The 13,982-nt window shown below is 40.3% G+C and overlaps 1 protein-coding gene across 8 annotated transcripts in view; it reads left to right on the forward strand.

Moving 5' to 3' along the window:
• LOC108503005 (sodium channel protein type 5 subunit alpha-like) overlaps nucleotides 1-13,982 on the forward strand; it is a 224,290-nt gene that overhangs the window by 169,526 nt on the left and 40,782 nt on the right. For all 8 annotated transcript variants that reach the window (XM_017826522.1, XM_017826524.1, XM_017826525.1 and 5 more), the window contains 2 exons: nucleotides 4,042-4,162; nucleotides 13,404-13,558. In XM_017826522.1, the coding sequence (XP_017682011.1) occupies nucleotides 4,042-4,162; nucleotides 13,404-13,558 (276 nt within the window). The remainder of the gene's footprint in view (nucleotides 1-4,041; nucleotides 4,163-13,403; nucleotides 13,559-13,982) is intronic.

Genomic DNA, 13,982 nt, shown 5'->3' on the forward strand with positions numbered 1-13,982 from the left:
TTATCAGCTAACATGAGGATTATATCGGTCAGGACCTCTTCTATATCTTTAGTGAAGATAATGCTGACCCTAATCCCTAGAGATTTCCTCCACTGAAGGTAAAGTTTGTGCTATATTTGGGTCCTTAGAATGGCTTTTCTGCACACAGCAATGGGTGAATCCGAGCCAATTACAATTTATTTTAAAACTAGACTTTTCTATAATAGACATCCAACTGTTTTCTTAAGGTTTATATATCATATGTCAATTTGATAGATTAAGGCTGTGATTTTGAGAGGTGAGGGAGAGAAGAAGGGAGATAAGTGAGCTAAGCCTTGAGCAAACATCAACTTTCAATGAGATTTCAGAATCTCACTGCTAAAGGCTTTTTGAAAAACGCATTCAGATCAATTTGTCGCTATTACAGGCACAAGCAGTGGGTGTGGAAACCCTGTCTGGGTACTTGCAACAGCCACTCCACCAAGAAACACATTAAAAACTACCCTCTGCAGCATGAAGACTAGTGAAAGATGTGCCCGTGAATACCAGGGGAAAATCTCCCAAAGGAGTTTCTGCCAGATCCCATTGTCTCTGCCCAGTACAATTCCTCCACTCACTTATTTCAAGAAAGAAACAGGAGATTCTGTATTTGTCCTTTTTGCCTTCTTTTGACCTCTGTGCACAGTCCTCACCATACAGGAGAACCACCTCACTGCCTTTGTCTCTCTGACATTTGACTCTGAGTCAGCACTCTCGTTTTCGCCTCTGAGTCTTTATTTAATTTGCTTTAATCACAGGCTACAGCAAGTGTTTAGTGATCTGTGATTCCCATGATTATTCCCTTTTCTTCCTCTCTAAGCTCAGTGTTGTGTTTACTTATTGCTGCTCTCTTGGGTCGTTTCCAGTTTTCCAGGAGCATTCACTATTGATTGCTAATGATGTGTTAACTGGGTGTATTGGATCCCTTTATGCCATACAAAGTGCCTTGCCTGGATCTGCTGCTTTGCATATGTTTTGGGCTTTCTAGGTATTTGTCTACTTACCTTTTTGTTAATTCTAACAGGCTCTCCCACTTCTTATTATTGATGCCCTTTTTGGATTATTTTATGAAAAGTTTATTTTCTTAGGCAATTGAATTTTGTTTAGTTGCATCCCCTGGTTGGTTGTTGTTATGTCCCTAGCTCTTTTCTTTCCCAAGTTTATGAAAACCTTCTTAATCCCTTTAACCTTTCTGGCAAAGAGTAACCTTTGCTTCTTTCCTACAATCATTCCTAATCTTTCCCTCCTCTCTCATATGTATGGTTCCTACTTTTTCTAGTCCCAGTTCAGACCCTCAAACCTTTATCTACTGTTTTCTGAATCCATGTTCACTACCTCTTCTTCTTTGAAGGCTTTTCAGAAGAAATCCTGTCTGTTTACCTTGCATGTTCCTCATCTCCCTTTGACACTGATGCATTCTAATACTTTTTGGGAACTCCTTCTGATAAATAACTAAATAGTCTATGATAATTGCATTGTATTTTGTTCTGTGAATTTCCTAACCTGTGTCTGCTAAATCTAGCTCTGTAGTTGACAATGTTATCAAGCTGACATTGTCCTCACAGTTTTCTTTGATTTCTGTTTACTGGTGAGAATTATATCCAACAAAGCTTCTGTTCTCATTGGAACTCCTATTTTCTACATCCTGCAGCTGCATATGATTTAAGACTGTTTCAATGATCTCTGTTTTGACATATTCATAACAGAACAGATAATGACTAAATGCATTCCCTAATGAACAGTATCAGAAAGTTCTGACTGTGCTAAAACTTGATATGACATTTTTTCCACCATCATACACCGTTGTTAGACTGTAGAAAATGGGCTCTATATGACAGCTGCATTCTGAATATGGATTTTTAGAAGCTTTATCTATGTCTTTGACCTGTTCTGTTCTTTCTGTTCTGACTCTCTTTTTAAAAGGTCTCTTCTCAATTGTTGCAGTTCTTTTGAGTAGAGCATTAAAACTCTAGCCAAGACTGTGACCTTCTGGATGCTGCAGCTAATTGCAAACAAGCAGCTTCCATCCCCGCTTGCAAGCAGTGCTGGAATGTTCAATCTTGCCCATTTTACCCCAGGTTCAGCATTTCTCTGAATTCAGCTATAAATTTTGCATTGACTGTGTATACTGGAAAACAGATGGTCCATTTTCACATTAATAATAAATATATAAAGCTGTACCTATTCTCTAACTCCATCACCATCATGCTCACAAAAATAATACTTTATCTGTACATGACTATCTCACAGGCTGTTTAAAAGCATGGGTAAGTATTATTGTCCTAATTTTTTTTAAATTAAAGCAATGGTATTGCAAGACAAAGCACAAAAAANAACAGATGGTCCATTTTCACATTAATAATAAATATATAAAGCTGTACCTATTCTCTAACTCCATCACCATCATGCTCACAAAAATAATACTTTATAACTATCTCACAGGCTGTTTAAAAGCATGGGTAAGTATTATTGTCCTATTTTTTTTTTAAATTAAAGCAATGGTATTGCAAGACAAAGCACAAAAAATTTTCAGTAGTTACTGAGACAACAGAGTAAAACAGTTCAAAAATAACACACCTCTCCTGCTTAGAGCCATTTGGCATTGTTATGACCCACAGAAGATATTAGCTTTGGTATTGCCCATTTACACCAGATAGTGGTCCAATACAGTCAAAAACAAACTGTGAGGAGGACTGGACAAATATCAGATTTTTCACTTTAGTGGCCAAGCTGAATAATCAAGTAAAATTTAATTTTGGATTAACACAAAATGGAAATGCTTTATTTTGACTAGCAAAATAAAATAAGGGGGAAACATTTCCTGTTTTCTTCTAAAGAAAGTCTCTTGATTCTGTTAAAAGAAAGCTTTAACCTTAAATGAAATTTCTATTTCATATTTGGATGACTTATTTAATTATGTATCATATCTCTTTCATTAGTGAGTTCAGCCTCCAAAACAATTTCTGAAAATTATATATTCCCCAGAATTTTTTTACCCAGATCTGCTTGAGAGTTCCTGCTCTAAATAGATGAGACAACCAGTGCTTCAGGGAGTGGCAGTATTCTTGTCCCCATTTTGCAGAGGATCTGAGAAACGCTGAATTTAAACAGTGCACCTAAGATGGTGGTGTGAAATACTTCAGGCAACCAGTAGAGCCTTTTAGATGCTTCCAGAAGCCATGTGTCCCTACAGCACCTGGAGATCAGAAGTGTGTGATTCAAAGGCGAGGGGTCGCATCATGTTGTGAGAACAAGCCAGGTGCGGGATGAGGCAGGTGGAAAAGCCCTCTCACATGTTTGTACCTGTAGCCTCATGCGACCAGACACTGGTGACAGAGAGACTTTTGCTCATCTCAGAGGAGAAGCTTCGGCAGTAGAGAGCAGAGCGTGGTCCTGACTGAGAAGGTGCAGATTTCGCCCACCAGCTGTGGGTGAGGAACCTCAGGAACGAGGCTTCAGAGACAGGAACCCAATGCAGGTCACCCAATTCATCCTTCAGCATTTCAGGAGATAGGTGCCACTTCTTGTCACCCCCATCTGAAGGTGTGAGCCTTCAGGACATAAAAGCTGTAAAATCATGAGTGGGTCCATGATTCCAAGTTTCCACCTGCCATTAACCAGAGAAACCTAGTCCAGTAGAAGGCATCCCTGCCCATGGCAGGGGGGTTGGAACGAGATGATCTCGAAGGTCGCTTCCAACCCAAACCATTCTAGGCTTCTATGATTAATACTCAATGGCTGTTGCACTACCTTTCTATGGCTTCCCTCTCTTTTGTTTCAGAAAGCAAGTTCCACGTGTTAGCTTGTTTTATTGTTGCTGTTGTTGGGTCGACCCTTGGGCTCACTGCAGCGTAGGCAGAGCTGTCACTCGCGGGGTGGGCACCGTGTCAAGTGCATGGCTGTGCCTCTGTGGTGGTGGTGGCTTTAGCTGGGGTGATGGTTAATGGGATAAAAAACTCAGATACTTCCTTCAGGGCGATTGATCAATTTGTTTTCCTCATCTTTGCTCTTGCTGACAACAAGCTTGATGAAATCAGTCTTTCTGAAGGCAGCACAGTGGATTTGACAAATCCTGCGGAACTGCTGGAGCAGATCCCCGAGTTTGCTGAGGAGCTGATGGAGCCTGAGGATTGCTTCCCCGAAGGTAAGAGCCTGCATAGAACACTGCAATGGCGAGGCAAGAAGCATTCTCTTCTCTTATTGAACATCTCTCCACCTTCTCCCCACATTTCTCTGCCTGCTTGCAGTAGTGTTTCACTGGATGCACTTCATTTCTTAGATACTGTAATGTTCCAAACACACACTCAAAATCCCTTGTTATCCTTAGTCTTTGGATTTCCAAGGCAGGATAAGCTAGGAGCATGCTCTAAAATGGTCTGCAGCTTCTACAGTGTTAGGCTTTTTTTAATCATAATTTATGCCATAAAGGTTTTGTTGGGTTTTCTTAAATGTTGATTTTTCTAATTTGGCCAATGAAGATTTTTTACTTCCAATATTTGTACGTGATCATATTTGGTAGAAAACTGACCGGATCAGAATGTTTCTGTTGCTTAAATGTGTACAGACAGTTAACAGAAACATTCTGGAGAGTTGATGAGTCCCAGGAACTCACTTCCATTTATTTTAAAGGGTGTCAAGATTAGCACATCCAGTAGCTTTCATCTGACCATAGGAGTGCTATGTAAAGGGTATTTTACTTAATTATTTTAGATAACAGATCACATTTACATATCTCTTTTAGTACTGAAATACACCACCATTTTAATAGTATTTTAATACCAGCCTGCTCCAAACCAAAGGTTTAAAATCTAGCTACATCAGAAGACCTATGTTAAAGTAAATATATAGATTAAATATTATATAAAGTAAATGACATACAAAGTTATTTCTTCTCAAAGTGAGTTCTATTCCAGATATTATCTCAGCCAAATTCCTCATTTTGCTTTAAATCTGGGTTAGGAAAAATAGGGTTAGCTGAATGTTAGTACATTCTCTTGAAAATTCAAGGATTATTACAAATAGAAACAGAGCAGCTCAGATGGGATCAGACAGAGATGATTTGCTGGGCATATGAATGCCCCTAAAGTCAGCAAAAATGTGCATCTCTATATCTGTGAGAAAGATGATTGAATGAGGTAAGGGAGCCCTGCAGGGCTTACAAATGTCCTTAGGATCCAGACATTTTTTTGGCAGCTCTGCTTAAAAGCAGTAGCCAAAAACGAATGCAGTTGACGGAAGAAAGCCTGGTGTAACTATTTGGGCCCAAACAATAACATTTGGAAATTAGGTCTGGTGTTTTCATTCTTTCACAATATATTTCTTAATGAGGTTAGTGAGCAGCAAATCTATGTTGTGTGCTGTGAAATGATTATGTTACAGATGCTTAAACAAGCCTGTGCTGTAATATCGATGCTGGTCAGATGCCAGTTTACAAATTCTAAAACTACGGTTGGCCGTGGTCTCCTCCCTTTTTAAAAAAATAAGGTGGGCATCACACAAAACATTCCCAGAGCAGCAACACTCTGTAATTTGCTCTGTCTTAAAACAACCAGACCTGCCTGAAATTCTGTCATGCAGGACCACAACGGTACCAACCCAGTTTGTCGGTTCTTCACTGTTGTCAATGGTATGCAGGGTAACAATCTGTGCTCTTCTGGATGGATCACGGGAAATATTTAACCAGTTTTGAAGCCTGCTCATCATTCTGGCAGCAAAGTAGAAACAAAAGCGCTGTGGGCTGAACCCCAAGCTTGCCTTGGGTTACATCCACACTTCAGGCTCCTTCACTCTTCTCATGGAGTATCCTTGCTCTTGCCTTTTGCCTTTTATTCTCATCTCTCCTATTTTCTCACTGGTCCATGTTCAGGGTGTTTTCCTCCTCTCCCAGGATACGGCCAGCTGAGCCTTGGGCTCTAAATGGGAATTGAAGGAGAGCCTGCTCCCAGCCCTCAGCCAAGTGCATGGTGTTCAGGGGCACTGGAGATGCAGTTGCAGGGGATGTCCTGCCCAACATATCTACTCTCCTGTCCTGTGCAGCACGTATCCATGCAGATTTTTCAGAGTCTACTGTGTAGGCTAAATGTGGTCACATTCCTCATGGATTTGGCAAAAATGCATAAACTTACCGTGATTATTCACTCATAAAATTTCAAGTCAAAATGCCATAAACTGAAAGTCCACATGATTCTTACAACAATGACATTAATATTTGGTTTAATTTCTGCAGGGAAGTAAAGTGTTTCCTATAATCAACTTCTATTAAATGCTTTCCAATATTTTTATCCAAACTCACTATTGCAATTAAACCTCATGGAGTTGTCACTTCAATCTGGTTAAAAACCAAGTAAGCAAATAAACAACAGTCTAGTTAGCTAAGATGACAAAGTTGTAAAGTACTAAAATGGAAATATTGAAGGGCGTGCACTGGTCAAGTTTATGTACTGTTGCCTTTACTGGCTTGTAATAAAGAAATATGACAATATTTGGTATATCTGGGAGAATGACCAGTTAATATTTGTGAAAGAAGATTAGATTAAGAGGAAGAGCAAGAAGGGAAGGGTTAATTTCTTACCTTGTTAGCTCACCAGCTATCTAAATTCAAACTACAGCATTTCTAAACACATCCAGCACAGGTTATGTCCTGAACAAATATGTCCCGGATTCAGGGCCCTTTTTTCAGATAACAAAGGCAACGAAGATAATGCATGTTCTTGAAATAGTTGCTGAAAGTTTGCTGAGGTCACAGTTTTCCGGGAGTTGGGTGACCCAGATAAGCCATAGGTCGCTTTTCTTGGGGAGACTTGTTAATGTGTTATCATCTCAAAATAGCTTTGATTAGGGTCAACAGGGAACATTCTTGGGTCAGGAAATGTGAAGGCAAGGTAGGGTCACAGCTCTGGCAGCTAGCAAGTATTGCTGGGAAAAACCTGATAGAAATGGAGAGGCCATTCTTGTTGCCAGTTGATGGGAAATCAACATCTATCCAATGCCAGCTATTTGGGTACTTTTTCCTCCAGATGCCTTGCAACACTCCAGTTCTGTTACCTCTATTGGTATGTGTTCTCCGCATCGAAAATTGCTGTCTGTTTGGACATTATCTTCTGTGTCTCACAGAAGGTCATCCAAAGAGAGCCCCCTGGCCCCAGCGTGCTCCTCTCTCCCAGACCCTAATAGGAGAAAGTTCTCACCAAGTCCTTAAGTGTAATTCCCTGGACTCAGCCCGCTGGCACAGGTTTCAGGGGAATATCGTCAGATGGTCATGCGGGAATGAGTTACCTTGCTCAACACGCGGTTGGTCGCAACTCGTGACACCAAGGGCACCCAAAACCATCATTTCATGTGACCATGTGGGAGCAATTATCGCAGCTGGAAAATGCCACGCGCTGAAGTTACTCTGATTAGCGGTGGGATCCATGTCATGCCCTCCCCAACCGCGATTAGCGGCTGTTTAGAAGTCAAAAAGCGAAAAAAAGACCCCAAAAATATACCATTAAACTGAACAAATCTAAATAAAGCTACAGGGACTGCCACCAGATTATGTTTAAAAGCTGCGTAAAACCAAACCAAGCCCAACAAAATGTGTTAATTGGCTTCCTAGGAAAAAAGTCATGGAACCAACTCAAGTTTTAAAGTGTTGCTTTCCTCTAGCCGTCAATAGCTGGGATACTGCCTGTTTTTCCATCAGGAAAGGCGTTCTAGTATTCTGTTGTATAGAATTTTCAGGCATCACAAGACTCTTACAGCCCTATTGCACGTTCAGAATTAAATTTATACAGCTTGGACAGGAGCTCTAGATTTCAACTCATCCACCCCCTGGCTCAAAGCACAGATGACACCTTGGCTTCAAGGTGTCATGCTACTGTTTGTAATGACCTCCAAGACGATATATTTTGAGGAGAGTAGCAGCAGAAATCTGAAATGTACCATTTTTAAGCCCTTGGAAGAGTGAAAAACACTTGTCAGGCTGTGGCACTGTCAGATGCCCTTTTGGCAGCACCCAGTTGTAGCTGGGTTTGGATTTGAGTGAAAACTCAAATCTCCATGTGTGTCTCAGGTACCCAAATGCTGGAGACAGTGATGGCAAATCCCTCTCAGGTTAGGCCTAAAGCTGCACACAATAAAACCCAGCTGTGCAGTCACAGAATGATAAAATGGTTTATGTTGGATGGGACCTTAGAAAGGTCATCTAGTTCCAACCCACTTGCCATATGAGTTAGTACTGGGGCCAGAAGATGAGAAAATGGTTAAATAAGAAGGGTCTGCAGAGATCATGTTCCCTGAAGCATGGGGAGACAGTTGGGGTCTTTCAAAGGGTTTGCTCCCTTGCTTGTGCATACTCAGTTAGGCAGACCAGTCATTAGAAACCCAGATTTGTGTGTAGATATATATATATACACATATATATATTTATATACCATGTTTTGAATACCTGCCTGCTTGAGTTTATGCTGAGAAAGCTGTATTTTGTGTCAAACTGAGTAATGCTGTAACCAGCATTCAAAGCTAAGCAAAATACTGTTTTGTTCTAAAAATGAATGTCCCAGTAATTGGGAACTCCTGTATAAAGGCAATAACAAAATTGCTGCAGTTTGAAAACAAAGTGCCAGACTTACTGGACAACATCATAGAATTAATTGGTGTTCTTCGTTTATTGAAGAGAACCAGCAGCCCAATCCATCCAAAATCACAACTAATAATTTTATGAAAATGTAAATATATATATTAGTGTGAACAAGAAGTGGATTTGTAAGGTCTTTATCCATAAACTTAAAATTAATAGGTTTGGCTGTCATGCATTGAAGAGGAAGGTTTTGCAGTATAACTCCCACATTTACAAGGAAATTTTTTTCCTGATGCACTAAAGTAATGCAATCAGGTCTAAGAGCTCCATGATTAGAGTGCACCAAACTAGAAAATGTGAATATGGAACCAAAGGAATATTTACACACAAAGTACATTGTACATTAAATTCTTCCTGCCTTTTTTTTCTTTATTTGGTACCTTGTTTATCATTGTAGCAGTGTTTAACAAGAGGTTTAAGATGTATTATAATATTCAGTTTGTGATTGTGCTGTAGGACACCCTAGTGACTGAAGGGACCTTTTCCCTTGTTATGAAAGACAAACAAAAAATAAATAACATCATGTTATACTGATGCATTTGGAAAGGTTTCTTGGTAAATAGGTCTCTGTTTCATGAGAAATGGTATGTAATATTCAAATGTGAATTGAAAATAGACATTATTCTTGGAAAAGTTGGCCACTGATGCAGCTCAGAACAGCTTCACGGGTTTACCAGTAAAACATTCAATCCTTTGGGGGCACTTTTTCTGCCATTCTGTGTTTCTGATAAGTGGTAGTCAACTACACAAAATGAGTCAGTTTTCTCTCAAAGAAGATGTAGCCCAGCATGAATTACAATGGTAAAATAAGCCCTGAATAAATCACAAGGTGATCAGCTTCTTCTGCACGTTCCCTACTAGCTTTTATTCCAGGAGGATAGTACAAATCTGTTAGACAAGGCAAGATGAGTAATGCTGTCACAGGAAATGTCAAAGGGTTTATTCCTGCCTTGACACTTGCTGTGCTAAAAGGTGTTAATAAACAGTCTTCTTCGTGAGGATAAAGCAGCTTCCAAAACAAGAAGCTACCTTAGGTCATGCCTTAGACTCATCGGAGTGATTTTGATTTCACAGAAACTAAAAAAAAAAAAACAAAACCAACAAAACAAACAAAAACCCCCAAACCAAACCAAACAAAAAACCCCACAAAACAAAAACAAACAAAAAAAAACAAAACCAAAAACAAAAAACCCAAAACCAAACATACAAAAAAACCCCCCAAAACCAAACCAAAACAACACCAAAACCAAAACCAACCTATTAGACTACCCACCAAGTTCAGGTAAACTTTTTTTGTTGGTTAGGTGAAGCTTCTAATTGAACATGTAAATTTGGGTCAAGGTGACCAGAGCAGTAGGCTACCAACATTACAAGAGAGTTCAGAAAAGCACAGGCATGAAAGAACAGTCAGTGAGAAAAATCAGAACATTTGAAAAGGAAACAGATTTTTACTAAACCATTAAAAGACTTGTTTGTGACCACTTTTCTTTTTTTTTCCTTTCAATTTCCTTTTTCTCTTTGATTTATGAATAGTTAAAAGTAGCATTTCATCTGAATTGCACCCAGCATGATTATTCATGGAAGTGCTACTTGACATTAGTAATTGTATCAGAATTTGGTCTAAACATTTCTGAATTGGGCCCAATCAAAAGCATTGGATTTAATAGCACTGTATTTTGGGCTGACTCATCTGAGAAGCTATTTTGGATTTTTCAAGGTATTACTGTCAGTAACTAGGACTCTTTTTTTTCAGATTGAAATTGCATGGAAGCCATCAAAGAGCATAAAAAAATAAATTAGTGTTGCTGCCTGGCTTTCTGTCTTTAAAAATACCTCTCTGTACCTGTAGACTATCAGATGGAAGCTGACTGAATCAGTAACAACCTGGTTTAACCATTTTCCATCACAAATGAAGGGACTTTGGAACACAAAGTGCCCTGCTCATTAGTATCTAACATGAAGGTGATCCCCTAATTTTAGCTGTGTCTGGACTCAGGTAATCATGTAGGCTCCCTGTGAAGTGAAATGACAGAGGCAAACTCCTCCAGGGAATGATTCATCCAGCTGTCTTACAATGGGGAAAAACACTTCCTGGGAGACCCTAACCTTTTCCAACAGTATTTACAGGGCATTTATACTCCATAAAAGCATGACAGAACATGTCATGCCTGTTACTAGCTGAGCCTAGGTGTTCATGTAAGAGGCTAAAAAGCCAAATATCCATCTAGCAAGTCACTTACGAGAAAAGAGTGAGAAGTTTCTGTGAAAATATTTTAAGTCGGAAAAAAAGCTGATTTTTTTTCCAGATAGAAATTGATTTTTGGAACAATCCAGACTCAAGGACGGTTTATTTTACTAGAAGCAGTGGCTACTTCCAGTAAAAAGGGGATTTCTGCTTAACATGAGCAATCCAACTTGCTCATTAGGCTGCTCACACGATAACTGACGGATTTGAGCCCAAGTCTTTGGACTTCCTGATCCAAGGCTGAGTTGATAATTAAGTGGATGGTCTACCTGAATATAAGCACGGAGTGTGAAGCAGACACTTCAAAGGTGGTAATCACTATACAGGTTGTGGAGTAAGAAATAGTTCAAGAGCTTCCTGGCAGCACTACTCAAAGATGCAATTAACAGCCCCCTCCATCACGTGGTGCTGGTGGGATTGTACTGATGGGCATCTCTCAGCAGAGCTGCCATATGAGTATGTTAGCTCAGAGATGCTGGTACCAGGCAGTGTTACGTGCCTGAAGTCTGTTCCATGTACCTACTTCCTAAAATATACCCAAACCATAGGCATTACCGTCTGTGAGCACTGTACTGGTCTTAGCAAAAAGTAGTGACTAATATGATGTCTTTTTATCCCTTGCCTTGATTCTTTAGTGTTTAGGATTGAAGTGCTTAGAAGGATAATACTTGCCTTTGCTGAAGTGGTAGCTGACCTACAAAGAGGCAGAGAGCTGGCTCTTGCATTTCTGTCTTCTCCCAGAATTACGTCTTTCTCAAATATGTTTATTAATTTAGTGTATTTCTACTGAGCCCAGAATTTCTCTGAATTCCAGAATACAGTGGTAAGCTGGGAACTGATGTGAGTCTGTGTGATTCAGGCATGTAGAGGACAGTTAGTTACTTGCATCACGGTCCCATTACCTTTGCATAAGTGGTTTGCTGTCCTATTAGTCCCACACCAAAACCTGCCACAGTCAAGAGCCTACACCTATCCAAAATCTCAGAAAAGTAGGGGAAAGGGGAGTTCTGGGAGTGGTTCATGTGTGAAGCCTCCTGCAGTTCCGCTCCTCCATCGCAGGGATCTGGGATAATAAAAACTCACAGAAATTGCCAGGAGGACCATAGCAGCTCCCTTCCTCCTGGCAGAGCCCACTGCCAGCACAGCCCCACTTCCAGCTGCTTGGGAATCCTGGCATGCCAGGAGCTGCACTGGATCTCCTTGTGTCTCAAGCGCCTCAGTTATGCCACCTTGAATTAGCAGCGTCTGCTGCCTGTGTAACTCGCCCTCTTTCCTTCCCAAGCTGCCTTGCCTAAATATTGTTTCTACTTGCAAAAACGTTGCATTACATCGCCATGGCGTTGCATTACATCGTCCTCCCTTGTCACTTCTGAGCAGTCTCTGTGTGCTGCAAGACATGTGGGTGACCTTGGCCACCTTTCAGCTACAGAAGCTGTTGGCCCCTGGCTTTTTTTCTCATGATGGGGCTGATAATCCTCCATAATTAAGTCTCTTTCTATACAACACGTGGATTAAATATAGGGTAAAAAGCTTGGTTTTTTGGAAATGAAGTGGTTTTTTTGAGGGTCATTCTCATCAGCAAATGTGACATTTGAGTCAGATTATCTGACGTAAGACTGACTGGCCAGGACAATTCTCACACCATTTTAAGCTCTTACCCAGCACAAGGCAATGCACATAGTGTTTTTTAAATGGGAGAGATGGATCTGTCCATTACCAATGACAATATCTTTTTGCTATAACAAAGGAGTGTTGCTAAGGAAACTAAAATTGGCCATGGTCTTGCCAGTCAGAAATCCTTGTGTGGGCTCCATTACGACCACAGCATTTAACTCTTACACAGTATTCTTCACTAAGGTCAGAAAGTGCAATGAAGCATCAGTGGGGAACCTGCCGTGGACCGGATATCTGAATTTCTGTGACATTGGAGGGGATTTAACTGCCTCAGTATATTTCCAAGGTTGTCCTAATGCCTTTTTTAAGATAATGAGAGTCCAAGAGATCAAAACCTGCTTCTGCTTTTTCTGCCCACGTCTCATCTGCACTGTAGCACCTCCTCCCATCATCTCTCCTTCATCAGATTGCCATTTTTAATCAGTAATTCCAGTGGTATCGTAGTACCAAGAAAATAACCTTTCTCCATTCAAAAAGATGTGGAAGCTATCAGCAGTACCCTCCTAGAGTCATTAGTCCTGATCAGGAGTGCTGCCTGAGCTCAGCTATCACTTTGTGAATGACCCAGGGCACTCGTGACTCGTGGCCAATATATTCTGTATCACAAAAATCATTGGGAGAAATCACTGGGACAAATTTTAGGTGATTTTGAGTGGTTTTTAATAGAGGAGTGAGAGGGGGAAATGGAAGGCAGAGCAGAAGGGGTTTGTGAAAAACAAAAGAGGAAAGACTTCGTGCAACCACCTGTTGCTAGAAAAAATCTTTTTTAGCAGCTCCTTATTGCAACTTTAAGAACTAAATGGGCTTCTTTAACAATTTCTTTGGTTTTGTTTTACCTCTTTACAGTTTGTGTGCGATTCTTCCCATGCTGTTCAGTGGACATCACAAAATTTCCAGGCAAAATTTGGTGGAGGCTGAGAAAAACCTGCTACAGAATCGTCGAGCACAACTGGTTTGAAACTTTCATCATATTCATGATCCTGCTGAGCAGTGGAGCCCTGGTAAATGTGACAGCTTTTCCTAGCTGGTTAAAAGTGGGCATGAATCTCAGTGTTCTCCAGTTTACCTGACTCTAAGATCTTATGAGCCCTTACTGGTCATTTCTCAAAGCAAAGCGTGTTTGGGGCTAAAACAAGTCTTTGGCTTTTCTGATTTTGTGTGCCCTTACCATATGGTGGGGAACTTTCTTCTGTTATAACATAAAATTCTGACTTGTACATGTTTTGAAAAGAAAATTTTTAAGGAATTCTGTGTGAGGAAGTTTCTCAGCATTACTGCTTTAGCATCCCATAATTGTTCCCTGAGAGTTCCCATCTGGAGAGTTGTATTTTCCTCCAGGGGTGGCTTTTTTTTTTTCCTTTTTCCTTTTTCCTTTTTCCTTTTTCCTTTTTCCTTTTTCCTTTTTCCTTTTTCCTTTTTCCTTTT

Source organism: Lepidothrix coronata, unplaced genomic scaffold (assembly GCF_001604755.1).
Source record: "Lepidothrix coronata isolate B3197 unplaced genomic scaffold, Lepidothrix_coronata-1.0 Scaffold128, whole genome shotgun sequence".
NCBI classification, from domain to species: domain Eukaryota; kingdom Metazoa; phylum Chordata; class Aves; order Passeriformes; family Pipridae; genus Lepidothrix; species Lepidothrix coronata.